Consider the following 27969-nt stretch of genomic DNA (forward strand, 5'->3'; position numbering starts at 1 on the left):
AACTTAAGATAATTACAAGTGAACATACAAGAGGAGGCCGTAATCATAATCGGCTTCCTTTGACAAGTCTGAGGTTTTCTGAGAGTCTGGAAAGCCACAAAAGTGACATTCTGCTCAGAGAGCGGATGAATGGCTCTCTGTGTCTCTGTCAGAGGGCTGTCATCATAGAGGAGCCTATGGGGTCGACTTACAAAGGGCACGATGCACAACAACTCAGAAAAACACATTAATGCTCATTTATTTTGTTGCTTGAAACTCAATCAAAGACCACATTTGGAAAAGACAGAGACCGCTCAGTTCAGTGTCAGTGTTCAGTGTCCATGGCGTAATACAATTGGTATCTGTAGCGCATGGAAATTTTAAGAGGTGTTTTAGGCTCTTTCGCTGTGTCGATGACATTGTGGTATTTGCTGACTACCTCTGTATGCAGTACACAGGTGGATCAACATTACTGTCTCTGCCATCACTCTCACCGCTCTCATAGCATAATTTTTTGGCTTCAGCAGGCAGCTGTTTTTGGGCAAAAAAAAAGCTCCAAAGAGCAAGTGTAAACTTCCTACCCAGCACCAAAACAGCAGACAGACAAAGTTAGTTTTTTATACATTGTTCCTTTGTGGGTTGATATAATTTCCCTCTGTTCAAAAACCCATTGGATTAACTAAAAGCTAAAAACGATAGTATGAAATATTGCAATTCAGATGTATTATATGTTCATGTGAAATTGTTGCCCTTTACAAAAAACTATGGTGATTTGTGATTTATGGCGGTTTATTGTGCATATGAGAATAATCAAAAACACTTTTCATTTCACATTGGCAGTTTAATGGCAAGTTAAGTTTTTTTTTATTTTTAATTTTTTTAACCATGAGGCCTTTACTGTTTCAAACTTTGGCCCACTTTAAATTCACTTTATCTTCAGGCTTCCATGAACGCTTTGTGGTCTCGGATCGTTCTCCTTTATCAGCTCAAGTTTAATCTTGCTGGTTGATCAGCAAACATGAGCTGGAAGAATTCATCCCTGTGTTTTTCTGAGAACCCAAATGGTCTATGACGGGGCCTATTTTGCAAGCATCCTGCAGGGTAATAATTCTCAGCCCTCTTGAGCATAGCTGCAGTGGTGGAGTCATACTTAACCTCTTCAACCCTCAAAGACCTTTCAGGGGAATCATTACGACAAAAACACGGTGTACACCCAAACCTTATCTCAACCCACCCGACTTTAATCTTAAATTCTAGTCAGGATCCCAGAGTCTCTGCCAGGCTGAAATGCAGGAGAAAGTGCATTAGGACCAGCTCGAATTCTCCATTTAATCTAATGTTTTAGCCAAATGTTTGAATGTTTTACTGTGTAGATTCAGTGAGGTACTGAAACAAGCGGATTAATACATTCTGTAAGTGTGGTACTGTGTGAGAAAAACAATTGAATGTAACTTTAAATCTGTTCAAGATGGTGAACCACAGGTTCAAGTGGTTACTTGGATGGCGCTGCATCAGTTACACAGAACAATACAGAAGATCAAGATGCAGTTAGAATCTCAAGGTGAAATTGGACAGAAGGGGACAGGGACATAGTGAAGGAAGATGGGACGAACACTTGGAGGGGGTGGTGGTGGGCAGGTGTGTGTGTGTGTGTGGAGGGAGTTTGTGGCAGCACATAATTTGTGTGCTATTTTTAATCAGTGCACAGAGAAAAAGAAAGCAGGCCTGTGTCTGTGTTACACTGTGAGCCCAGCGGAGCAAGAGGATTTACTGAGAGTGTATGAGCTCATTTCTACACATTCTTCTGGCCTTTAAATCACACTCTCTGACTGAGCACCTTTCTGTTAATGACTTTACCACCAACTTTTGTTCCCAGCTCTTTACATCTCTGTTTACTATATTATCAGACTCTGCATATTTGCTTCGTAGAAGATATTCCATCCTGATGCTTGCTCATATTCCTCTAATGCAGCTGGTATCAGCTGACTTTGGGGCCCAACAGTTTTTCTGTAATCACCTTCGCTTCTTTTCAATATCACCTTTGAGTCAGTGAGCCGTGAGTCAGTAATTCTCCCCTTGTCTTGTGGTCTGGAATTGAGAGGACAACAGTTTAATAAAATGATACAACCGCAAACGGGAATGGGCCTTGAATCATCACGTTGCTGTCGTTCCTGCCATAACTTACAGCAATAACAAGGTCTGGGCTGGGGAGCAAAGGGAAAGAGGAGGGAGGAGGGTGTGTGACTGGGGGTTTGTGTATGTGTGTGTGTGTGTGTGTGATTGGGGCGGTTGCAGAGATAGTGCACAAGGGCAGTGGGAGTAGCCAGAGAGAGTAGAGAGAGAGTGAGGGAGTAAATCTGCTCCGTGGCTTCCCCTGGCATCAGGTTTATATGTGTGTGGAGCGTGCAGTGCGTTTCCAGGGGTTTCCATGCTGTCACAAAGACCCCTGTGAGACCAGCTTATTTACCCTGCAGTAAAACCCGAGAGGGAGTATACCCTGCAGTAAAAGTGGAGAGGGGGCTCAGTGGAATTAGATTTAGGGCCGCCTCCGGCTCTCTGTTCTGTGTGTGCCGTCAGGGAAAACCCACTCTGCTGCTCTTGTTCCGTTCAAGTTGAGTTATGTTGTGATTAGAGTCAGAGGGTAAAACGTGTTGTAGAAGAGACAAACAAGTTTCAGAATAGTTTTTAATTAAAGAGAGAGGTATTACATTGTTCTCAGTTATTGGTTACATAGTGGCTGGTACAGTGACAAGATAATAATTTAGCATAAATAAGCAGTTGTGCAATTAAGGGTTATTACATTTCACAATGCTATTGCATAAGCACTTGCTTGACTGTACAAGGTGCATTTTCACAGATGAATGCAAAATGTGCTTTTGTTTGTTCTTTCAAGAATCATAATTTTTCCAAGATCTGAGGGAGAAAACATAACAACAGCATCTCAAAGAGAACACAAACTTGCACGAAACAAACTTGAGTGTTATACCTATCGCTGGAAACCAACCGACCAGCACTGACTGAAAAGATGTTGCATACACAGTACAGAGGCCGATGGCTCTGCATAGCCATCCACATGGCAAAGGTACAGTACTGCATATGTCTTACCAACATGTCATCGGGTAAGAGGTTGACATTCTGACCTCCCCACCTCATGGAGAGTATTGCTTTGTTACATTCCACATTTCGATCATGTTCAAGTCATTCAGCAGTCAAACTCCAGGCTCAGACTTCTGTATTTAAAGAGTCTACATGCAATACGAGAGCTGGTGTGAGTGTGAGTGTGATAGCAGCTAAAAGAACAAAGCTTACGAGCAGTTACATCCAAAGGTTGAGGTTCAAACCAGCAGCTATAAATCGTCTTTGATCTGTGACTTAGAGATGCAGCTCTGTTGCTTTGTACATCATATACATCTAGAGTGGCAAAATGGAAAGTTTGTAAACCTTGTAATATTTTTTGCATTTTTGGCTGAGTTTGTATTAAAATAGCTGTGGAATACAGATAAAGGATGTTGTCACATAACAAATTACACCCAAAAGCCCAGCAACTCATTATTTAAATGACATTTAAATCATTTTTGCACATTTTACAAAATAAACTGAATACTTAGTGTTCACGCCTCGTCCAAATTTTAGAAAAGAGTGAATTGAAAATTTATGAGTTTATCCAAAAATTTGTTACGTTGAACCATTCTTTATCTGTATTAGGATGTGCAAGTTGTGATTATGTGTAGTAAGACTTTCATTGTGATACTGTATAAAATGGGCCCACAAATAAAAAAAAAAAAAAAAAGATTGACAGGCGGTATTATTTCGAAGTTATAATTTAACTAACTAAAATGTGAGATGTAATCCTCTTCTGGTTTGGATCAACCAAACATCCACCTCAAACCACAAACAGACTGAAAGCTGCACATTCAAGCGAACCACCAACGGGTGCTCTCGAATCAGTTTCTTGCTCCACGTCCCCAACCGCTTGTGACAAGTGGCTTGGGGTCGATATGGAGCAAGCGGTATGAGTCATTCCAAGGCACTTGATTCTTTTCATTTCCTTAGATGATGAACTGAAAAATCAATAATGTTCTTTTGCTAATGCCCTTTTCTCCAGGGTAGAAATGCACTTAATGAAATGATAACACAATGCTTACTCAAATACTACTCATCAAGGTTTCAAACAGATACTAACTTTGGTATGATGACCTTACACTTGTGCACTTTGATGACATTGGTGACATTACTGCCAGATAAAAGATGTTGGATATTACCAGATTTTAAATTCCATGCAATATGACTGTTAAAAATAAATGCAATATGCAAATTAAAGGGCATGGAGAAAAATAAATGGGATACATTCAAATAGTAACACAAAAATTAAAAAGCAAGATGCTAGAGACAGAAGGCAAATCACTAAGCCTGAAAAGGCAAAACAACCTCAGTGATCTAAATTAAATTGACATAATCACAGCACCGAGAGCACAAATAAGAACAAAAAAAAAGAAAGAAGTTGAAATCCTTATAACTAACCAAGAGGCCTCAACACAAAGTATCAAAACAGAGAAGTACAAGTTTCATATTACAGCTAACTAAACTAACTACAGCCAAAGAAAAAGTATCACCAGTCTGTGCTGTGATAGACTGCACATGGTTCTACACACACAGCCTGTGCTTTACAGGCAGGTGAAGTGGAAGTGGAAACATTCAAACTACTTTGTGGTCTCGAGGACTTTCCGGTTGCCATTGGTTGCCGTGAAGCTGCAAAATGCCCTGTAAAACCTCCAACCAGACTTTGTAGCAGAAGAGGTATTGTTCCTGAAACGAGAGAGACAGAGGCCACATCTAGCTTTTGGGAACTGTCTTTTTCTTTTTTTTCAAAAGCTTGAACTTTGAACTTTGACACTGACCTTGGTTTGTATCATCCCATGCCGCTGAAGTCTCATCTCTTTGACAATGTCGCTCACATTAATCTAAAGACAGGGACAGAAGGTTGTAAGGCGCAACCACAACATGTGTGTGAATGACAAATGACTAGTTTATTTCTAATGATATTAATAATAAATTGAGTAGACTCTTATTCACGATGAAGAGTCAACAGTCATTCTAGCAGCTCTGCGAGGCTGTATGAGACTTTGAGCTAAATATTAATTTTGGCATGCTAACAATGGCAATGCTGATATGTTGATGTTCAGTTGGTATAATGTTCACCATCTCAGTCTCGTGTGTTAGCATGCTAGCATTTGGAAATTATCTCATTCAAAGTCTCATTAGTTTTTCAGGTATTTTGTCATGAACTAAAGTATTGGACAAATAAAAAAAAAATGACCTAATGATGGGACTAGACAAAAAGTCAGAGGATCAGTAGATCAGTCAGTAGAATTTATTCTTTGGGGACTATAAATGTGTGTAGAAAATGTCATGTTAATCCATATGATAATTGTTGAGATATTTCAGTCTGAACCAAAATGGTGGACAGGCCAACGTTGCCATCCCTAGAATCATGACATTCGCATGGCTAAAAATACAAATACTGGCTTATACTCACAGGTAAATCATTCTCAATGAGACTGAGGACAATGTCAGTGCAGATGAGAACTCCCGTGCGTCCGATGCCGGCGCTGCAGTGAACGGTGACTGGCCCCTTGTGGTGCACCGCCCTCAGGTAGCGGATGAAACGAACCAGCTGCTCAGAGCACTGTGGCACACCGTGGTCAGGCCAGTGTGTGAACTTCAGGTGACGGACAAAATGTGTCTCACCGGTCTGTAAAAACAATGAGTTGAATCATTTCGTCTTAAGTGTAGAGTAAACCAATGTCACAGACAGGCAGTTACTCCTCTCTCACCTCTGTCTCCACCATGCGGACGACCTTAATGTGGAAGTAATCCAGGTACTGTTGGTTCTCCAGGTGAAGCTTGTACCTGCCGGTGTCCAAAGGCACGCCCAGCTTCACTGGCCAGTACTTGTGACATTTGATCCTTCCCCTTTCCACTTCCTGGGTCATCATGGCAATGACGTCAGATTTGTTTTCCCAGATCATCTGCCAAAAGGCCGACACTGTGGACGGCAGAGGACCCTGGCAGGAGATGTAGAAGAACTCTTCGTTGCCAACCTGCATGCGGATGTAGCTGGCGTTGATGTAGTCCTGGTTCTCTCCAATGGCAACACGTGTTTTGTCATCTGTAGGGGGAAAAGAAATAGGAGAAGACACCCTAAACTTCTTGTGTGTGTTTGTGTGTGTGTGTGTGTGTGTGTGTGTGTGTGTGTTTTGAGGGCGAGAGTGCTTCACTGCATGAATTCATATTTGAAAACTGCACCTCCCACAAACAGAAAGACAGACATCCCTTACGTTTTCTCGATGTCTGATAAATCCATTGATTTCTTGATCACAAACAACAAACACTCCTCCCTTGCTGTTTTGCCTAAAGCACACCATCTAAAAGTACAGTAAATAAAGCCAAGTAAACATCTCTGAGGTCTGGAGTTGGGCTCAACAAACCAGCGTTGTGAAGAAGTTTCTTGGTGATGAGAGGGGTGATAGACCAAAGGCAGTTAGGAATGTTTTTTTTTTTTTTGGGTTACTCCCCCACCTCCTGCCTGTGAGGTCAAAAAAGCCACAGACTGGAAATCTGGCTTTGCTAAATAAAATAGTTAAAGGCTACAAGCAGCAGATCAGATTGGCACATACCATGCCCTTTTTTCTGGACCACTTGCACAAACAGAAGTTGTTAACAGGCTGCAGCCAACAAGGCATATGGTGAGGTGCAGTGGTTTTCCACTGGGGGTCACTATCCTTTTCGTCGCACTCATTCATCTCAACTCTTGACTCCTCTCACCCCAACAGACTCTGGGGGCTGGAGACGGAAATGCCTCTGTTTGTGTGTGTTTTCCTGCTTGGTTTACATTCCTAGTAACTTTTAGGATTTGTTTTCAAATTCCTTAATATCATCAGTGTTAGCCACAATTCAAGCATTACATCATATAATTGAACACATACACACATCTTTTGTGGCGTTTTTCTTATCATCTTCTGTATTTTACCTCCTGAAATTCATAATCATAATAAAGCTTGTAACATAATTTGCTCCTGCTTCATTTATTAAAAGTATAAATCTCAGATAATTAAAAGGTTGGTAACATCGACATCTACTTCATCATCACATACTTGGCCGACTCCAAGCAAAATTTAAGTGCGGCACCAGTGAAATACTGATACTAATATGGGAAATGATTTGCTGCGCAGTAATGACTTAAGTGTTGTAAACATATATCTCCAGTCCCTTCAGTATAGGCCTTACAGTCAGCTAGAACCGAGCAGCTAAGAGAAGTGCTAACAAACAGACTCTCCTATAGACGTCAAGTTTGTGGCTGTGCAGCTTTTACAAGCTTTAGCCCAACAATAAAAAAACTCCAACAGCGGAACATGGAATGAAGCACAGGGGTTTGAAGAAATGGAGAAAGTAAAAGTTAAGATTCTGCCCAAAGAAAGTAAAAGTTAATGGTCCTCTTCCTGACTTACAGGGCAGGATGTCTCTGTAGCGGTTCTTATCTCTGTTCTCGGGGGCTTTTCCCACCTGACAGTTGTCAGAGGGCTTCAGATGCTCCAGAGCCTGAAATCAACAATATAATTAATAGTATTATTATATAGTGTAATCACTTAAAATAGTGCAGCAAAGGATGTGTCTCCATAAGAATAATCTACAACTTCCATGTCTTAATGACTGAGTATCTATGTGTGTGTGTCTGTGTGTGTGTCTAGTTTTCTTTCAGTGTGTCACAGTGCTCTATGAATTATAATAACAATAACAACATAATGATGATTTTATATCGTGATCAACGTTGGGAATGGTTAAACGGCACATTTACTGGTCAATGTGTAATTTTACGCTTAGTTAAGGCAATTTTACAGCTATGAATTACACCAACTGGTAAATGTGCACATTAATTATCTTATGCATAACACATACAGTACACACCATGAACTCTTTGACCAGTTCCTGCTGGTCCAGTTGATGCTGCAGAATCTGAATGAGAGCCTTGACCCTGGAGCCTGAATACTGGCTGCTCTTAGCCGGGCTAATGAGAGCTAAACTGGCCAGTTCCTCCTCTGATACTATGGGTGGGCCTGAGGAAACAAAAGCAGAAAAGAGGAGGATAAGGTTTGCTTGTACGGCTCAGCATAGATAAAAAAAATTCACTCATTAACAGAGGAACATAGAGGAATAGAAACCTGTTTGGGGTGAGGTCATTTCCTGATTGGTGGCGTCAAATACATCATCATCCTCTTCTTCACTGCTCCAGCCATCTGACTGGGTTTTCCGGATGTCTTTGCAGGACTGGTCCAAAAGTTTGGTCACAATTTGTTTCCTGGGGGAGTCAGGGGGCAGGGGTGAGACCAGACCCTATTTTACTCTTCGGTAGGAGGGGATGAAATCATGCAAGGCTGAGCTTCCTTTCCCTGCGACTTTTCCACCTAAAATACAGTATAGACAAGAGGCTAAAATGTTTTTTTACTTCTGCCATACCTTTTGATTTGAGGCTACAGAGAATGGCACTATTACACTTCCTAACTCTCACACTGTTTTTTTTTGTCTCATTGGGGTTCACAGTCCTTAATCAACAGCATTTATCTGGAGGTGGCGTTTCATTTATTGGTCTCTGCTGCCTCCCTGTGGTTAAGAGTGGAACTTCAGAACACCTAAACAAAAGGAGAAGCAGGAGGACGGGGGGGGGCGTGGAGAAGACAATAGGTAGGATATAAGAGGAGAGTAGTTTGGGAAGTTACTACCTGTCAGAAGCTCCATGCAACATGTCAGTGACATTGAGGGATGGGCAGCAAGCTTGATGAGAAGGGGTGCTGTTACAGCTCTCCTGTTCCACAGACAAGCAGCCAGAGGAGGCAACAGACAGGAGGAGCAAGATGTTAGTAGTAGATGTTAGTAAAGAGGAAAGGAGGGGTATGACTGCATTTAAACAAAAGAATAATTAATCATAATTATAACACTATTCATGTACTCGTGTGTGTATGGTTGTGGTTGTGCAGGTTACCTGTTTAATTGCAGTCTCATCTGTTACCAAAGTCAATCGGTGTGGAGGAGGTGGTGGTGAAGTTAGGACAACACCTATTTCTTGAGCCACAGGGTCTGATGTCACCTCTGAAACAGCAATTGTAGCACACATTACATGTTAAGACAGATATTTATCAGGTCTCTAAATGCTGTCCATTAAGATAACACAGCGATTGTATTTATATTATAGTGTATTTTAAATAGTTGAGACAGAGTGTTTTCAGTGCATAGTCTTACTAATTAGTATTAGCAGTATTTAAAAAGTATCCAGGGTTTACAGCTGCTGCTCTGTATCCAACATAGACTTTCTACAAATTCATGATAAAAGGGAAAACAGGGGATCGTACCATGGGGGTGCTCCACTGGCCTATTCAGCATGATGTCAGGTGAGGAACAGGTATCAGGAGCCGGCTGCTCAGCTAAAATAGCTTCCGTCTGAGCGGACATGTTGGGCGGTGTGGGTGATTCAGAGTAGGTCATGGGGAGGATGTCTCTGCAGATGGTGAGCTGGACAGTGCCCTCAGCTTTACGCAGGATATCCACCACCTTGCTGTGGCTCAGGCCGGACACGATCACACCGTTCACCTGGATTACACAAAGTGAAGATCAGGGTTTTCCTCACAACAGGGGTAATAAAACAGTCAAGAGGTATGAGGGGTTGTTACCTCTAATAAAATATCTCCCACTCTCAGCCGACCGTCCTGCTCAGCTACTCCACCAGAGCAGATTTCCCTCACTCTGAGCATGCTGCCATTGGTTCCTCCAACCAAAGCGAAGCCAAGGCCTCCTCCTTCTGGTTTTTTGAACTCCACTTGCATGATGCAACTCTGAGGGGACGAGAAACCAGAGGTGAAAAGAAAGGAGAAAGGAAACAAGAATTTGGAGGAATCGGAGAATCCAGCGAATCATCGTTCTTCAGAAAAATGCTTTCATGTCATCAAAAAACAAATCAGGTGTAAAAGAAAGCCTGACAGACACACACACACACACACACACATGCAGACAGTGACGCCCCCCCCCCAGGAGAGAATGCATCCGCAGATTGACACACAGTAGACTCATATTACAGTGTGTGTTTCAACGGACACTTCAAAGATGTGCAGTTAAAGAGAGAGAATAGCTGTCAAAAGGAAAGAATGAGCTTTTGGAGAAAGATAAATAATACGTTGAATATGTGAAACTTACGTCCTGTTCTTGGGTGAGAGAGAGACATCTAAATTTACCAGCAGTCCTACACACAGGTTCAGCTGTAAAAAAAAAAAAACAGAAGAGAATATCAATGAATTAGTGACCATTGCAGACAAAACGACTCCAGTTATTGCAGCCAAATTTAAATAAAGGGAAACGCCCGGAGTTTGGTCCGAAGCTAACAATAGAAATTCTTTTCGGTACCAGTCTCCATCCATGCATCAATTGTCCGACCGTCGGAAACAGACACACAGAAAAAAAAAACAACACACACCAACCTCCCACCTCTTTGGCCATTTTGAAAGCGAAGTGTTGATGGGTACGTCTCTTCTATGACAGGTGAACAAGGTTGGTCTTTTCAAAGTGACCCTCTCCACTGTCCCTTACCGCTGCACGCACTGTCACCAGGCAACTGAGCTACCTGCCCTATAGACCACTGACTGTATGGCACTGCCTGTGTGTGTGTGTGTGTGTGTGTGTGTGTGTGTTTGTGTGTGTTTGTGTGTATGACGCCTTTGGCCTTGCAGTCCAATACACCAGTGGAGGGCCAGAGGCTTGCTAATTATTAATCCTGCTGTGAGAGCCCAGGATCTGTCTGTCAGCATTCAGATCACACACACACAGCTGCAAAGAGAACCATCTTTCAGCACAGAGCTCCGGCTTCACGCACACAATAGGACAACAAGCAAAAGGCTGAGAGGAAAACCAGTTATGGTGCTGATAGAACATGCTGATGGAGAGAGTCTGAGGAAATAGACAGAGGAATAAATGAGGGAGAGAAAGAAAAACCTCACCCTCTTCGATAGGAGAGTCTTTCTCTGGAGAGACAGACTCTTCGAAACGAGCAAAGGACTTCTTATCCTTTTTCCAGTCAAACAGACCTGCAAAAGAAAAACTTATTTTGCGATGCACTACCATAGATTGTACAAGGAAACGCATCTTTTGCATTGCAGGGCCTACATCTTACATAATGTACAGACAAGTAATTACCTGTCTTCCCAACACTTTCTGGTAATGATTGAACCTCAATTATCATTGTTTAGCTGAGCACAAACATATCTGGTCTCTAGGCAATCCATCAGTGCATATAACAACCAAACTCCCCTGTTTATGTGTCCCTGTCTTAAGTAAAGCTGGTGAAACCATCCATAAATCCTTCAGAAGCCCTTACCGTTCCACTTGGCCTTGGGGGTCACTGGCTGGTCCTCTCTGTCACAGACACAAACAGTAGAGACATTCAACGGAACAAACACATAAACACCTGCTCCACTTTCTATCTCTCTCGCCATTGAGGGCACATACCTGATGATTTTAATTTTAACTTTACGAGGAGCGATCTCACAGGCTTTGACTGCATCCTCCAGGGTCATACCCAGGGTGCACCTGCCACAGATGTAGAGGATCTTGTCATTGGGTTGGACACTCCCCTCCTCGCTGGCTGGGGAGCCTGGCACCACCTCCAGACAGTAGATGCCCTGCCATTTGCTGCCAATGCCTCCTGTCAGCTTTATACCTGGGGAGAGCACGAACATCGATACAACTCAGTACAAAGGAGTGAGGGAACAGCCTGATGCACCGTGTCTTCAAAATGTGAGAAAACGTGCGCAGCGTCCCACCCAGCTGTCCTGAAGGTGTCTTGTACAGAACGATATCAGGCAGGCTGTCGCAGGGCGGCGGGGCCACCAGGTTGGTAACTGCCCTGCCCAGGGTCATGCTCAGTCTTCTCGGAGATGACCTGAGAATCGTCATGGCAACATCATCTGCCACACTGGTAACATCATGCCCATTTACCTGGAAACAAATGACAGAAAGAAAAAAAAGGAATCGTTCACAGTCAACTAGTGAAGCTCATGCTGTATTTACAGCTCAAAACTAAACAATGTTTTTCGGCGGCTGTGGCTGTGGAAGAGCGGGTCGTCCACTAATCGGAAGGTCGGCAGTTCGATTCCCGGATCTTTCTGTTCGCATGTCAAAGCGTCCTTGGGAAAGAAACTGATCCCCATATTGCCCTCGTTTTAACATTGGTGTTTGAATGTGTGCATGTGGCAGAAAAAAACGCTTCATGTGTAGAATAAAAAAGTGCTGAATGGATAAATGTGTGAATGGGTGACTGTGGCATGTAGTGTAAAGCGCTTTGAGTGGCCGATGAGACAAAGAAAGAAAAGCTATATAACTACAGTCCATTTACGTTTTCAAATGTGCAGAAAAGAAAAGTGTGTGCATGTGTGCGTTTACACCTACAGTGACGAGTCTGTCTCCCGCCCTGAGACGTCCGTCTGACTTGGCTGGGTTGTCCAGTATTTCCTGTATGTAGTAGCAGTTGTCTATCTTGCTTCGAGTGATGGTGAACCCAAAGCTCCCGCTCCTGGACTTGGTCAGAACCACTGTCAGTTCAAACTCTTTTACCAATCCCTGACAGGCAAGAAACAAGAACAATTCATTTCATTAACAGATACAACAATTCTCCAAGTTACTATTACATCACTTGATGTTTAATCATTAATTTTAGTGACCCCTGTGAACAAAAAGACATCATATCTTGTCAGTGGTCACTCATCTGTAACATTTGGTGTGTATTTGCACAGAAAAGGAGAAAGTACAGGGAAAATGAAAGTATAGAATGGTCAAATATATTTTACTTTGCAGATCTAATTAGAAAAAAATGAAGTCATTATACAGAGAAAAACAATAATACTCACCAGCCATAGGGACATCCAAATTAAAAATAACTGTCCATTAAATATTTGTGTAAATTAAAACGGCTTTAAACAAATTTTTGACCTGACATGTATTTATCTGTATTATTATTTGTTTCAACTGAGACCAGAACTGGAATCTTATTCATAACATTCATCAAAGTTAATGCCAAGTTAACCTGCTAACAGACTAACATAGGTAAAAACATTTTTCTTTAGCAAAGTTGAAAAAGTGAGCTGAGAACAGGAACTTGCCTTCCTTCGACTCTCTTCCTCCTCATCGTCTTCCTCGTCATCATCGTCATCATCCTTGTATTCCCTTTCTTTCTTCTCTGGCTCTTCCCTCGGCTGTGTGTGGCTCTGGACAGGAGGGGTTAGCACTGTGGGTGTCAGCGTCGGGGCAGGCGGACTGACACAGGGAGGCACAGAGGAGATGATCTGGGCTGTAATGGGGGTCAGTGGTAGAGCAGGGGGCTGGGGTGGAGGCACCACAGGCCGGCTGTTCTTGGAAAAGGCTTTGTAGTGACTTGGGAGAAGCCCCTGCTGGATAGGGTGATGCTTGGCTTTGGGTGGCTGTGTTGTGAGTGGCTGAGACTGGTGGGGCAGGGAGCAAGTGGTCGGGGTGTCTGACGAGATGCTGAGGGGTGCGATGGTGGTCGTGGGGACGTGAGGGCCGAGGCTCGGATTCTGAGAACTAAAACTAGAAGAGGTGATGGAGGTTTGGGAGCCGCGGGATGTGATTGGGGTGTGAGTGGCCAGACTGGAGGGAAAGCTGTGAGAAGGCTCCAGAGTGGAGCTGATGGTCAGGTACTCTTCATCTGCCATGATAGTCAGTCCATTTCCCATGAGGCAGTAGGTCACACTTCCATCTGCCTCCTCCCTGATACCACTGCAGATAAACAAACACCACATATTATATATAGTTTGCTTCAAATGATGCTTTCTATCCTAAATATTAAATGATTTCTCAATGACAGGGCAGCAGCAGGAGCTCTGATTGACCCCACACACAGCGCACACACCAATACATGACAGCTGGCCAATCAGAGCTCAGACTTCATTAAATTTTTAGGTGGCACACTGTATAAATATTAAATCAGGAGACAAATACATTGTAATAGAATTTGATAGACAGGTATATAAGAAAGATATACAAGTAAATAAAATGACAAAAAGTTCAAATAAAAAAGCATCACTTTTGCAATTCCATGAAATTCAATTAACAATCATTTGAAGACAGAATAAGGAAATATATTTATCACCTCAAATCCAATAATGAGTTAATAATAATCATACATTTTTTTAAATACGCCCTTAAAATACTAATCTTCATCATCAATTTATAAATGTATTTTTAAATTTATAAATGTGTCATTTGATTACAGGTAAACACTTCAAATGTCTTAAAATACTTTGATGGCATACTACAGATTCCTAAATATAACCACATGGGAGCTGTAATGTAATGATATATAATATTTTTTTTATGTGTCGGCATCTCATACATTACCTGGCATACACTGAGTTTGATGCAGTCTTAGGACAGATGTCCATAAGCATCACAGTTGAACTGGATGTCCTTGCAGCCTCCTCTTCCCCGTCCTTTTTCTTCTCCTTTGCTTCTCCTTCCCGTTGATCCTCTAGATTCCTGGCGGCTGATCGTGACTTTGGTGGAGCTGGTGGAGAGCCAGAGATAGGGGAGGAAGGCGAGGCGGGTGATGCTGGCGAGGCGGGTGATGCTGGTGAGACTGGCGATGGAGGCGATGGAGGTGACGTGGGTGAGGGGGGTGAGCGAGGAGCAGACGGAGGAGTCTGGTGGGCCCGCACTTCACTGTCCTGACTCTCCTTGCTCTCCAGGAGTCCTGAATCTGCAGGAGGTTCTGGGTTTTTCTCCGCTGTGTTGGTCAGATCTTCCTCCTGGGTGGGGGCTTGCTTCTGGGCAGTTATGTTGATGTCATATTGAAACTTAAGGAGCTGGCTGTAGTCCTCTCCGAGTCGGATGTCCAGAGACCGGGATCGAGCCTCACGGACGGGTGCAGGACTCTAGAGTGTGAGAAAGGATGTAAGACAGTCTGTCTGGATTACTGGGTCTAATTTAGGTGTTTTCTTTTTCTCAGTAAGGTGTGTGCATGTGAGCTCACCAGTGTGTTGTCATCTATATCATATAGTACTCCAGGACCTGGTCGGCAGATCAGCAGATGAACTTCAGATGGAGCGCCACGTAGCAAGAACAAAACCCTCTGAAACAACAACAAAAAGAGTGCGTGTTTGTGTGGCAAAGACTGGGCACAGACGGCTTTTAAAATCTAGTTAGTGGTTGTATGTTTAAATGCTCCTGTGTGAATGCCACTGTAACTCCTTGGCAGCACACAAAAGATTAAATGACACATCAAACGCTATGACACAACCAGCTTGCTATTTTCAGTACTATGAGATTAAAGGATTAGTGAACCAATGACATGGCCAAGACCTTAAAAAACAGCAGCGCCAAAGTGCTGCTCAGACACTTCCCAGCCCATTCACAATTACTTATCTACATAGACAATCTATTACTATGCTGCCATTTGTGCTCAAAGTTTGAACACCTTTTAAACTGTAGTCAGTACCTTTTTTTTTAAATAAATGTTTTAACCATGTTGTGCACCCACTTTTTTTTAATCTGTGTTTCAATTTAGGAAAAAAGATCAACAAAACTACAACCACAACAAACCTATATATGAATGTGAGAAATCACTGGTTGTTAATTCACTAGTATATATATATATGTATATGAAAGGATCATTTTAAATATCCCAAATCCTACCTGGTAAGAGAGGTCCTTAACAGGCTCTTTGTTGACGGATAGAATGACATCTCCCTCTCGCAGCAGGCCACTTTCTAGCGCTGGCTGACCCGGGAAAAGACGTTTGATGCGGACCAAGCTCCCCCGGTCCGTCCCCGAGTGCAGCTGTGAGATGTAAAAGCTGAAGCCAAGGCCGGACAAACTCTTCCTCAGCACCACTTCATGGGTGTTTTCTAGGAACGGGAAGAGATGGAGGGGAATCTTGAGGCATTAACTTGTGTTGTGTAATCGTTAATCTGTAATGTGGGTTCAAATTTGGTACATTGTGATCAAGAAAATGTTTATCAATCCCTCCAACACAACCCAAGTATTAATTTTTGCTGTTATGTCTCAGACAGTGTTTTTCCCACATTTTGCCTCACATATGTTTGTACTATTTCCAGTATAGAGGTGAAGGCTTTGTAGAGACAAAGAACTATCCCTTTAACTCTGCTCAGGCAGTGAACAGGCAGCTTCAAGGTTTCAGCACATGCTGTCTCGAGGGAGCGTCAGCCCTGGATGACTCTGACAGCAACCACAATGTAGCTGTCAGATGACTCACAGTCACCTCTGGGCTGTGTGTGTGTGTGTGTGTGTGTGTGTGTGTGTGTGTGTGTGTGTGTGTGCCTGACGGTCTATCTTTTTTTTTCTTCCTTTTGTGAGTGTATTTACCCCTTCCTCTCCCCTCTCACCATCAGTAACAAAGCTGTAGTCCTTGGCTCGACCACTCAAGGTCGTTTCCATGGAGACCTCAGTCCTGGGGGGCTGTATGTATGATGAACTGTGGACCAAGGGGGGGCAGGATGAGTCCGGCCTGGGCTCCAAGATTACAGTGGGCTCCCTTTCCAACAGCAGGTTCACCACCTACGGGGAAAAGATGCACACACACACACACACACACACACACACACATAAACCCTCTTTATACGTTCAATAGTTTATAGTTATGTATAGGTTGTCTGACCTTTCACCCCTTTGAGTAAAACTACTTGTAATAGAACCTGACTGTGGCAAAAATGTGAGAATACTCTCTGTTTCGATGCAGAGCATAAACATATGTTGTTTAAAGCTGTTTCCTGCAGATGACTGTCACATTGTACCGATTATAATGCGATCATATCAGCCAGGTATAGCTATGTGCACGTTTGCATGTGTTTGTGGTCATATGTGTGTATGTGTGTGTGTGTGTGTGTGTGTGTGTGTGTGTGTGTGTGTGTATACCTCCCCGGTCTTCTTCAGGCACTCGACAGCTTGTTGGTGAGTCACGCCCCTCAGGTTGGACCCGTCAACCTCCAGCAGTCTGTCACCTGTCATATGCACAAACACAAATCTCATCATCATTAGCAACATCCACACACAAAACGGTTAGTCTGTGCGCGCGTGCGTGTGTGTGTGTGCGTGGTTGACGAGCACGTCAACAAATTTAACAGTCGTTCCTGCTCACTGAAGCGTGAACTGAGCAGACACAGACACAGCACAATGCTCCAGCAGCACACTCATAAACAACTAACTGACAAAATAAAAAAAAACAACAACAAAAAAAACAATTCCAGTGTGAGAATAAAACAGCTTGGCTACTGTTTTACCGGTTAGAGATGTTTCATCTTAGAGGGCACAGGCACCATTCTTCAATCTACATTTGGTTATTTAATAATTTGTTCCATCTCCCCCAAGATAACAACAAAAGTGAGGTCTGTGAAGAATGTGGGATAATATTTCACTATATTTTCATCATATCCTTTGATGATGAGGATGATGATGATGATGCAGAGGGCATTCAGTCAAGATAAAACAACATTGGTGACAGAAAAATTTCACTGGTGACAAATTGCAAATGAACGGCTTTTGCTTTTATTCCTCCTACTTCACCAGAAGTTGTATGAAGTCAACCCTTAATAGAAACGTGTTGTGTTTCTGTGTTTCAGCCACCTGATCACATACTGAAATCAGAAATAAAACAAAGATTACCGATCTGAATGCGCCCGTCCTGATCTGCAGCGCCTCCTTGCACCAGACTCTTGATGTAGATGCCTCCATAACGCACATTAGTGTTTATTCCTCCCTTTTGGCAAGAAAGATTACAAAATAAAGTGATTAGTCACTGTCACAGGCCTAAAATAACCCTAACAACTCACACTCCAAGTTACTTTGCTTCGTAGCTTGTTACCTATTGGCCTGTCCCATTTAGTCCTGTAAATCGGTTTGGCTGAGATGATGTAACACAAGGCAGCAATGTTGCTACGTTCTTGGCACAATTTCCTTGGCTTTTAATTCGCCAGCATGGCATGAGGCACAAGACTTTCTATCTAGACACAGTAGCTTTCAGCTTCCCTGTTCCTACTGATTTAGTCATGGGGGGGAGTAGAGAAAAAAAATTCAAACTAACCTAAGCTCCTATAGACAAGGATAATTGGAAAATATGAAGTAAATTCTGCGTAGTGAAAGGGAAATTATTCACTCACAGCAACACTGATGCCAAGACTACCACTGCTTTTCCTGAGCTCCATTATAAACCGCTCTCCACTTTTCAGACTTAAGACAGACGGGGACCTGGAACACACATCCTGAAAGAGAGCAAGAAAGAGGTAAATGAATGAATGAATGAATAAATGAATGAATGAATGAATGAATGAATGAATGAATGAATGAAAAAAGTAAAGATTTATTTAGAGAGGAATACTTGAGTGTATTCAGGACACTTCTGATGCAGGTGAATGACAACAACTCAAGAGTTTCATCACATCAAAGCACTTAATCCATTTAATAGTTAGCACGGGTTGAACTCTTTTATCAACTTTAACCTCATGTTGACAATTTTGCTTCCATGGAAACAAAGTCACTTATCCCTAACCGCTGAGTGCTGGCTCTAACCTGGGCGTCATGTATTCTCACGACAGGAATGTGAAGCCTCTTGCTCTGCTTCGGGGTTGCCATGTTGGACAGAGTGATGGCCTCCTCCAGCTCCTCCACGGCAGGACGGTACTCTGCGCCGCTCAGGGTGGTTTGTGACCCAAAGCTCCTCTCCAGTGCCAAACCCAGAGTACTTTGACTCAAGGAACTCTTACTGTCCTTCAGGGACTCTGATGGGAGAACAGCCATGTGAGATGAAGGGCATCAGTAGACATAGCGGCTGTATTTAGTGTTACAACTACACAAAGTGATGGTTTGACAGTGATGTATGAATATGTGCATGATTGTAAATGAGCAGAGCTTACGTTTAGGCTGGGACACGATGAGCTCCACCTCTTCAGGGCTGCTCTGTAGGATGGCAGCAGCATCGCTGAATATCACTCCCTCCAAACTAGTCTTGTTTAGGGAGATGAGACGTCCGCCTGGAAAAAAAAAAAAACAATCCAAAAAATCATCCCAAAATCCTTGTTACAGCTTGTCACATGCAGCCAAGTCTTGTTTCCCTGGCTCGCAATGCTACATTGTCTGATAAGCTGTAAGCCAGCGTCTGTATTTCCAGTTGTCATTTGTTGGTGCTGCTCCTTACCGGGTTTGATTCGTCCATCTCTGTCCGCAGGTCCATCAGGCACAATGGAAGCAATGAAGATCCCAAGGTCAAGTTTACCTGTATTGTCCTCTCCCACTATCACAAAGCCTGAAACAGGACCAGAGAAGAAGACAAAGGTCTCCTGTTAAAGAATCAGATACATGGCGCTGTGCTCATTAATTTTACATCAAGTTAACGGCTAAATCCGGCTTAACAAACTCACCAAAGCCCAGTTTGGGGTCTTTCTTCAGGTTCACGCAGACTATCTCTCTCTCTGGTGGGGTCCTGGTTGGTGTATCGACTGCAAAGCATGTTTTACATATGGTAAATGAGCTTCTGTAAATATATTCATATATTTTCTATTGTGTTAAAGGTCACGAACACACTCAGACTTATGAGTAATTCAGAATGTCCAAATCACCTCATCTGCATGTCTTTGAACAACTACACAGAGAAAGGTCCCTGCTGGCTGGAGCAGGGTAAAAACAAGGACTACTCTAGTTGTGAGGTTAACAATGAGCCACCATGGCACCCTAATTTAAACATGAACCCCAAATTAAAGAATAAGTCTTAATTAACATAACAAATGCAGATGCTTCCATACAGGGCACGAGGGTTTGATGAGCATGAAAATCACTTCTATGTCATTACAGCTGCTCAACACATTACTCAGACACTTCAAATTGTTTTTTTTTCCCCCTTTAATCTGTCACTCCTCTAATGTATATGTGTTTGCAGAAAGGAGCGAGGAATTTGAATATAGTTGACACATTCACCTCGTACAGAGGAAGAGGCATCAGAGTCCTGCTTCTGTAGCGAGACACTGGACATCATTCTGGGAATCGGCTCCGGAGTGCTACAACACACGCACAGTCGCATTTAGCCAAGTCTCTACAATTCCTCTGTGATGAGAACATGAACGTTATCATCATCATCATCATCATCATCATCATCATCATCAACATCATCATCGTCATCATCGAGGGCTACCTCCAACACTGTCGATCCTTCACGTCCCTGAGGTCTCCTGTTTCAGAGAGCTCCTTGTTCAGGTCTCTGCTCATCTCCCTCCTCATCTCTCTCTGCTGGCGGAGTCGGGCCTCCAGCTTGGCAGTCAGGTCGTCGCAGGACTTGGAGAGGGAGTCTGGTTGACCAGGTGTCAGACCTACATGGTTCAACATGCCCTCGGAGCAGGATATCCGCTTCAGGTTCATGTTACGACCCCGGTACATAGACATGTACTTATCGATGTTTTCATCTGGAGAAACAGAAGAGAATCAGGTCTTATTCAGTTTTTATCGTTCTCTGCTTTTCACCTTCGTGAGCTCTTTTTTTTTTTATATGTATCATTGTCATAGTCCAAGGCAACACCATCCACACAATCATCATCTACTATTTTCCCACCTGGTATCATGGTGTGGTTAAGTTGTCGTGACGTCATCTCGCTATGAAACTTGTGCTGTGCTGAGCAGAGGTTCAGGAGGTACTGTGCTATTTTTGAACTTTCTGTTACAAAACTGTGCTTTTTCCCACTGGGCCCGCCACACTCTATTATCAGTTTACGCCGCTGAAAAAACAGACACAAGTCATTGTACGTTTACTTCCAGCTTCATAACAAAACAAAACACAATATCTTATATAGCCAAATCTATAATGCCACTCATTTTTACCCCAGTGGATATGGAGTCGGTTTCCCTCCAGAGGAAGCGCCTGGTGACAGTCCGAACGTGGTTCTTCATCTCGTACACGATGATTCCTTTGACGCAGACTCCCAACACCAGCTCTCCCACCACCGGCCTTTTCTCTCTCCCCACGCGGTGGAACATAACGCCATACTCAGGTAACTGCTGGGTAATCTGAGGGGCAGAACAGGAATATGTATTCAGTTTTAAACTGTAGTCGTTTACTTTAACACCCCTGCTGTAAATTCTAGACTTACAGGAAGTGTAACAGCAGAGGCATCATCAAATTAATAGCAGCGTGTTGTAACAAGTGAACACAGTCTAATTAATTTAACATATAGCAAGGTGAAAACATAGCCAAAGGACAATGTGAGCTACTGGAGTCTTTGTCTTTATGTGTGGGTGGATGCATTAGCAGTCTGGCTACCTTCAGGTACTCTGTTTCTGCCTCTTCAGGCAGCATCTGGGCATGACTTGCATGTAGTCTTGGCAACTCTTCCTTGACACTGGGCAGGGCCAGCTTCTCTAGCATCCTCTTGGACACATAATGCTCTGGCTGGTAATAATTTTTACCGTACAACTAAAATGACACAAAAAAGAGCCAAATACACTGCTGTGACACACTCTGAAAGATGATGCTGGTATTTATGGGCATAAGGTGAATGTTTTTTCTTTTTTTGTCCTTGGTACCTCTGGCATGTAGTCCCCAAACTCAGCCTGCATAGCAAGAGCAGCTAGGAACAAGCCTGTCTCCTCGTTACAGTAAAGCCTGTCCTCCAAGATATCTTTACGGAACTGTAAGTAGTACTGGTGACGAGTCAGTCTGTGCCTAGGAAACAGGAACAAAAACAAAGTCAAGTGAAACTTTTTTTTTTAAACCATGCACTCATAGAAATTAATATTTAATTAATAAGTAAAACACCACGCAGAGCTGTACTTACAAAATGAAGGAAATATCATCAACAAAAAATTTGACTCGCAGGAACACCAAAAAGGAGGATATCTGCCCTTTTTTCCAACTGTCAGGTGCAACTTTGGAGATTTTTGTTTCATGGTCCAAAAAGAAATATTCATCATCTGCAGAGTGAAAAACAAACAACTCATGCATAAAAAAAAAAAATTTAATAACTGAAATATAATCATGCCAATTGTGACAATATCACAGTTATGGATATTATGAAATTAATTTTTAATTTGAATGTTGTTTATGTGCAATCAGTGCAGTCAAGAATGTCCTCTTACCATCTAAGAAGGCAAGACCAAAGTAGAAGTGTTCCACCAAGTTTGCATGAGCCACCACCATGTCAAACACGTCTCTTGCTCTGGACTTAATGTCACAGCGGACGACCACGTACTGTCCGCTCGGCAGCACCACGGTCACTTCTCTCTGAGACGAACACGAGCGGCCCTTTCTGGACTGTGGGGTGCACACACACACACACACACACACACTGACATACATGCACATAAAAGAAAACCTACAAACACTCACAATACATGCACAAACATATACAAATACTGCACGTGCAATTTTGCAAACAGACATAGTTCGGCATGCAAGAAAAGACATGTTAGAATAGTGGGGGGGGGGGGCAGCAGTTTGTATGAAAATTGATCAGAAGCAGATAGAAAGAGAGGAGGTGAACAGAAATCATGACTTTACCACAATAGATCCTGGAAGCTCCAGGACGATATGCTGTTCGTCCGGCATTCGGATGAATTCAGGACCCAAAGCCTGACAAAATAAGCATTTATAATATAAACTCTAAGCAGCAACACATCCAATAGGCTTTTATGATTCACCAAATGCTGTCTGCAGTACATACTCCACACTTCACTGTCACTCTCATTCAGCTAAACACTGTATGCCAGTATCCCCATCCACTACACTTTAAGTTCTACAGGAACATTTGTATCACTGAATAAAGATTTTTAAAAATTCACTAATCTTACCTTAGCTTTCCTCTGGCTCAGGCTGAGCGATGACTCGCTGAAGGTGATGGAGGGACTGTGAGATCTGCCTGATGTTTTGGGAGAGATGTCGTGGTGGGGGCTCCTACCAAGCCAACTGCAGTTGCTGTCCCGGTGACGAACCCCACGAGGGAGTCTGAGGGGAGAGAGAGGGAAAGGGTGGGGTGGGGTTAGGGAAGGACAGATTGAGTAATAGTTGTGCGGACTAGTTGGAAAAGTCAAACTCTGAGACAATGTCATGTCCCCTCAAAGTCAGGACAGACAAAGAGGGAGGGGAAAATGAAAAATGGGTGGATTTCTTTATGCCGACATACACACATACAGTATATCTCTAATAGCTGAAGAATCCTCTTCTAACTACAGTATTGGTGGTGATAGTGTGTATGGATGTGTGTATATAGGACATACCTGTCTAAAGACGAGTGGTACAGTGGTGTGGGAGAGCTCCTTGGTCTTTGTCTCCAAGGTCTCTGAGGTAAACTCCCTAGAAAACACATAAAACAAGCGCTGTCATAGTCAAAATAAGCATCTTACTACTGGAACACACACTTTATAGAAAAGTCATTGATCATTTTGCATTTAATAAGGATTATATTCATGTATTCTTAAGCATTATACTTGTTTCTTTCTACCATTTTGTGACTTCTTTTCAGTTTTGCTTTCTTCTGTATCACAGTCGTACCTGACTTGGAGTCAGAGTCCGTTGAGTATCTTCTCCCTTCAGCACTCCCTTCGCTGAAGTCTGAAAATGGCCCTCTCTTTCCTGTCAACCAGGTAAGAGATGAAAGATGACAGCAATGTTGGATTCCTGTCCGTCTCTGTGCTCCCCCGAGACACTGAGATGTTTGGACAGAACTGCCGCTGGCAGAGGGTTTAGCCTGAAGCCTCAACACTCAGTATCTGATTATTGGCTCTCGCAGGAAAACTAATCCTGGGCTTGCTTTAGGTTAAGATTTTAATCCTGTTGACCTGTACACTATCTTGAGTCAAAAAACAAGTATTGTCTGCAACTACTCTCTGCAAATAAGTAAACAACTGTTTCTTAAAGGTCACATTTCTTTATGATGACAACATGAATAGAAGCAATAGAGCAAAAGGGGATTCCCCTGCACAATACACATGATTCAGGTTTATTTTCATTACAGAATCACAAAATGTTTCTGCAGAAATTGCACTGAAAGTATTGTCCCCATTTACATTTATTTGTATTGGACTCACCATGAAGTCTCTCTCTGATCATCTGGCTCCTGCCACTCAAAGGGACGTTACTGTCAGGCAGAGAGCCGTGGTCCATCTGGAGGAAAAGAAACAATACTATTTATATTCTTTTTTTCTTTTTTTTTTGTCATTATGCTGATTATTAAGCAGTACTCCTCCTTTGAGTTCTGACACGTAAACATTGGAGTGAGAAGCTGAAAAGCTTGCAGAGCAGACAGGAACATACTGTAGGTATCCTATACTCACTGAATCATGAAAAACTTCCTCCACCAGCTGTCTGATGACTTTGGCGGGCGGTGGCAGGATGGAGGCTTTATGCTGAGATTCGCAGGCTTCCAGGATGGAGTTGAGGTTTACCCTGCGGTGGGCCAGGTCCTCACACATGCTCAGGAGGAGGCTGTTTAGATGGTCACTCAACTGGACTGGCTGAGATGAATGAAAGTGGAAAATAACTATAATAACTGAGGCGTGAGACTGTGATGGCACTGAATAAAATACTACAGCTTTCTATCAGAGCTTCCCACCTGATTTTGAGGTAGGTGAAAATCAACTGACCAGTAGAGAGTCATACCCAGTGAATACACCAGCATCTGCGCAACAAAATGAACCAATTAAGAACATGACATTTACCTGAAATCAGATATTACCAGCTAAATATTCAATATCATTGAGAGGGCATTAATATAATAGACCTAATGATCAAACTATCAAGAAAAAGGACAAAGTGCATGTAGAATATGTCTGTTGAATCTACTTTTTTCACAGTTTGTTTACACAGCTGTCTTCAAAATTCCTCAACAATAATTCGAGCATGTTTTAATAAATGGCAATTATATCAATTACAGTTTGAACAGACTAGAAATGGCCTATCAGTCAAGTAAATAAAAAAGGCTTTAAAAGGCAATTTTCTCTATTTATGGTTGTATAAATGGGACAAATTGTGATTACAAATATGAGGCTTTTGTCAAGGCAGATTAGTTAGAGGTGTGTGCGAGATGAAGATATAAATATTCTAATTATTCTAATTACTTTAGAGTCTTTTCTACCCAATGCTGATAATTTGGGGCTCCAAAGTGCAGAAGTCAGGGCCGAGGTTCATTTGCTCGGCCACTAGATGGCGTGATTACATCTCAGTCGTCCTTCAACTCCTGACATCCTGAGATTTTACACTCCAAGGGAAAAGACACAGCAGGACATGACAGCAGTGACTTGTAATCAATTCAAGTCAGTGCAGAGTTTAAGGTTACTGCTAAAATAACCCCTGATATAACACGATACTCTTTAGTGTTTGACAAGTCGGCCATCAGCTGTCATGTGAGGTCTTAGGACAGAAATGAGGATGTATGCACTGACCCTCTCTATGGCAGGCTTGGTTGAGCTGGCACGGCCCTGCAGCATTTCTGGAGCAGTGAAGGTGGAAACATCATCTGATAGGCCACAGTTCTTAAATGCTAAGGTACCAGTGGCTGACAGCAGCAAGGAGGTGGGGCTTATGATATTACACATATTGTTGTGACCTGAAAAAAACAGAAGGAAGGCCATAATATACAATGATGTAGCTGATACAGTTGTACGGTGAAGTCACACTGATGGAAGAGCAGATACTGCAAAAATGTATTCAAATGTTTATGTTATATTTACATTGCAGTAACATAATGCTATGCTGCTATGGTGTGAAGACACAATGTATGAGAGCCTACAATAAGAGGGGTTATCTCAAGTGCTTTACCCTTATAGGAGACATCCACTAAAGACTCTGCAGTGCCGAGCAGCAGGGACCAGACCTCCTCCTCCAGCAGAGGTCCCCCTCGTGCCTCCAGTACTTCAGCTAATGTAACAAAAGTGCTGCTCATCCTGCACTCATTCCTGCACACACATACACACAACACACACACACACACACACACACACACACACACACACACACACACACACACACACACACACACACACACATCAAAACCCAAAACATCACTTATTAGAGTCTTTGCTCAAGGACGTATTCTGAGGAGAGGTTTCCCTTTTTCTGGCTTTTGCTCTGTAAACAAACATCTACAGGTGTTGAATGAATGTCTGTACTGTATTTTACTCTCTGCTGGGTGTCAAGCTCGTTATCCGCTGACTTCCTCTCTCATCGCCTTCACTACAACAATTCTTGTTCCTCTTTACATCTCTCTGTGAAAGTATTACTGCTGTCGTAACAGCCTGTCAACACTATTTTGACTTCGTAGACAGTTTTGAGAGGTAGTTCTGAGAAACTTTGCAGCTCTTTGCACTGAACCCTGATTAGATTATCTTAGCCCATTGGTCTCGCTGCCTCTCGATCTCTCTGCCCCTCCCATTTTGTAATAGGCTTTTTTCTGACCGGAGGGTGGTTCTGAGGGAGCTGCCACTTCACCACAGCAACTGTGTCATGATCCCATATTAGTTAGTTGTCACCTACTGTGTGGGTATTAGCACAACTACACACACTTAAGAATGCAGAGGGGGAAAAAAAGACAGACAGATGATGATATAAGAAAAGCAAAGACAAGCTTCCTCTCTTTGGGTATTATTAGTATTTTTGCTACGCATCAATATGCAATATGTATAATACACATTATTTTGACTATATTCCACATTTTCTTCTGTTTTTGCAAATGTGCAAGTCAAAATCTTTAAATTGACCCGGGTAATGAGTTCATCTTACATCATTAGATGAGGTAGATGCATACATTAAAACTGAATCAATCACTCGGTAAAATGTCTTTCTGGTTCGGATAAATATTTTCTGGAAAGAACATTCCCTCAATGATCTAACAAGACTGTATGCTGTTGTAAATGTGGGCACATCATTATTTTATCTAGATGAACATCCAGTTAGACTTGAAAACAAACTGCCATCATTTTGGAAGATTACAGCATAATCTTGCATTAGTGGAAACTCTTCTTCTCAAACAACTACAGAAGACAGAAACTGGTTGTTCCTGGTGGATGGTAAAGGCTGTGACACCCCAACCATCATGCATTTCATTCTTCTTTTTTTTTTGCTCCTCTGAATGGTTCAGAACAGAAATACAATAGGTTCGTCACAACCAACCACATACTGGATGAAGCAACATGCTCCCACTGATACACACCAAACCAATTACTTTAGGCCTGATTAAACCCTTCACTTACACTGAATTTATCCTCGGCTCATGACACCCAGATTGACTGAACCAAAGGAAAGCTTTACAAGAAACTGTGAGGTTATGAGGTCTCCTGAAACTACGCAAGGCCATTTAAATCAGCGGTCACATCATTAGATCGATGAGAAATGTGGGCTAAAATCATCCTGCTGCATCCCTGCACGTTGGTTTACTGTTACGATGTAGAAGGGACTGAAAAAGGAAAGTAGAAACCCTGCCAGGTGCTCCCACCCATCCACTCTTGAGGAAAACTTTAGCCGCTGTGCTCCCTCAGAGTGGTCTGTCTGCAGGCGGGGAGCTAGTGGAGTGATGATGTAAAGCACCTGGTTATTGGGTTGCTACTTACATTGACACCACACCGTCATGCATGGCTGGACGTCTGGGGCGGGGGGGGGGGGCAAATGTCATGGAGCTTTGTTGTGCGTACCACAACATGGCTTTTACCTCTACATTTTGGATATGATGATTAGCTGGATCGAGTCTGACCTCTTCTGCTTTCACCATCAAACTTTCGTTTTCTATCACAGCTCCTCCCTAAATCACGACCTGTAAAACTCAGTGATTAAGATGGAACCACAGAGAACTATCAGACATTCATTCAAACATCTCTGGTGCAGTTGGAGGATTGTCTTTCGCTGTCTAGAACCAACTATTTTTAGTGTCAGATAATCTGACGCCATGCCCATAGTAC

At 42.7% G+C, this 27969-nt stretch overlaps 1 protein-coding gene across 1 annotated transcript; it reads right to left on the reverse strand.

Annotated features, from left to right (window-relative positions):
* Window positions 1-2646: 2646 nt before the first annotated feature.
* Window positions 2647-26064, reverse strand: ptpn20 (protein tyrosine phosphatase non-receptor type 20). Its single transcript, XM_023410628.2, has 46 exons — window positions 25838-26064; window positions 25462-25625; window positions 24633-24698; window positions 24355-24534; window positions 24109-24184; window positions 23573-23653; window positions 23299-23374; window positions 22873-23026; window positions 22583-22654; window positions 22162-22336; window positions 21861-21996; window positions 21610-21748; window positions 21347-21499; window positions 20908-21093; window positions 20642-20804; window positions 20228-20495; window positions 20014-20093; window positions 19461-19538; window positions 19238-19345; window positions 18957-19073; window positions 18613-18821; window positions 18204-18305; window positions 17710-17803; window positions 16963-17048; window positions 16434-16605; window positions 15724-15935; window positions 15062-15160; window positions 14431-14963; window positions 13176-13809; window positions 12466-12636; window positions 11841-12015; window positions 11527-11737; window positions 11396-11433; window positions 11019-11105; window positions 10222-10283; window positions 9702-9863; window positions 9384-9621; window positions 9017-9123; window positions 8757-8839; window positions 8199-8335; window positions 7945-8093; window positions 7488-7578; window positions 5814-6148; window positions 5516-5731; window positions 4878-4940; window positions 2647-4785 (listed from the first exon to the last, which is right to left on the reverse strand). The coding sequence occupies exons 1-46, from the start codon at window positions 25959-25961 to the stop codon at window positions 4675-4677; spliced, it is 7173 nt and encodes a 2390-aa protein (XP_023266396.1). The 5' UTR covers window positions 25962-26064; the 3' UTR covers window positions 2647-4674.
* Window positions 26065-27969: the final 1905 nt, after the last annotated feature.

This window comes from Seriola lalandi, unplaced genomic scaffold (assembly GCF_002814215.2).
Source record: "Seriola lalandi dorsalis isolate HSWRI2012SDOR001 ecotype SW California unplaced genomic scaffold, Sedor1 jcf7180002054426, whole genome shotgun sequence".
Taxonomy (NCBI): Eukaryota; Metazoa; Chordata; class Actinopteri; order Carangiformes; family Carangidae; genus Seriola; species Seriola lalandi.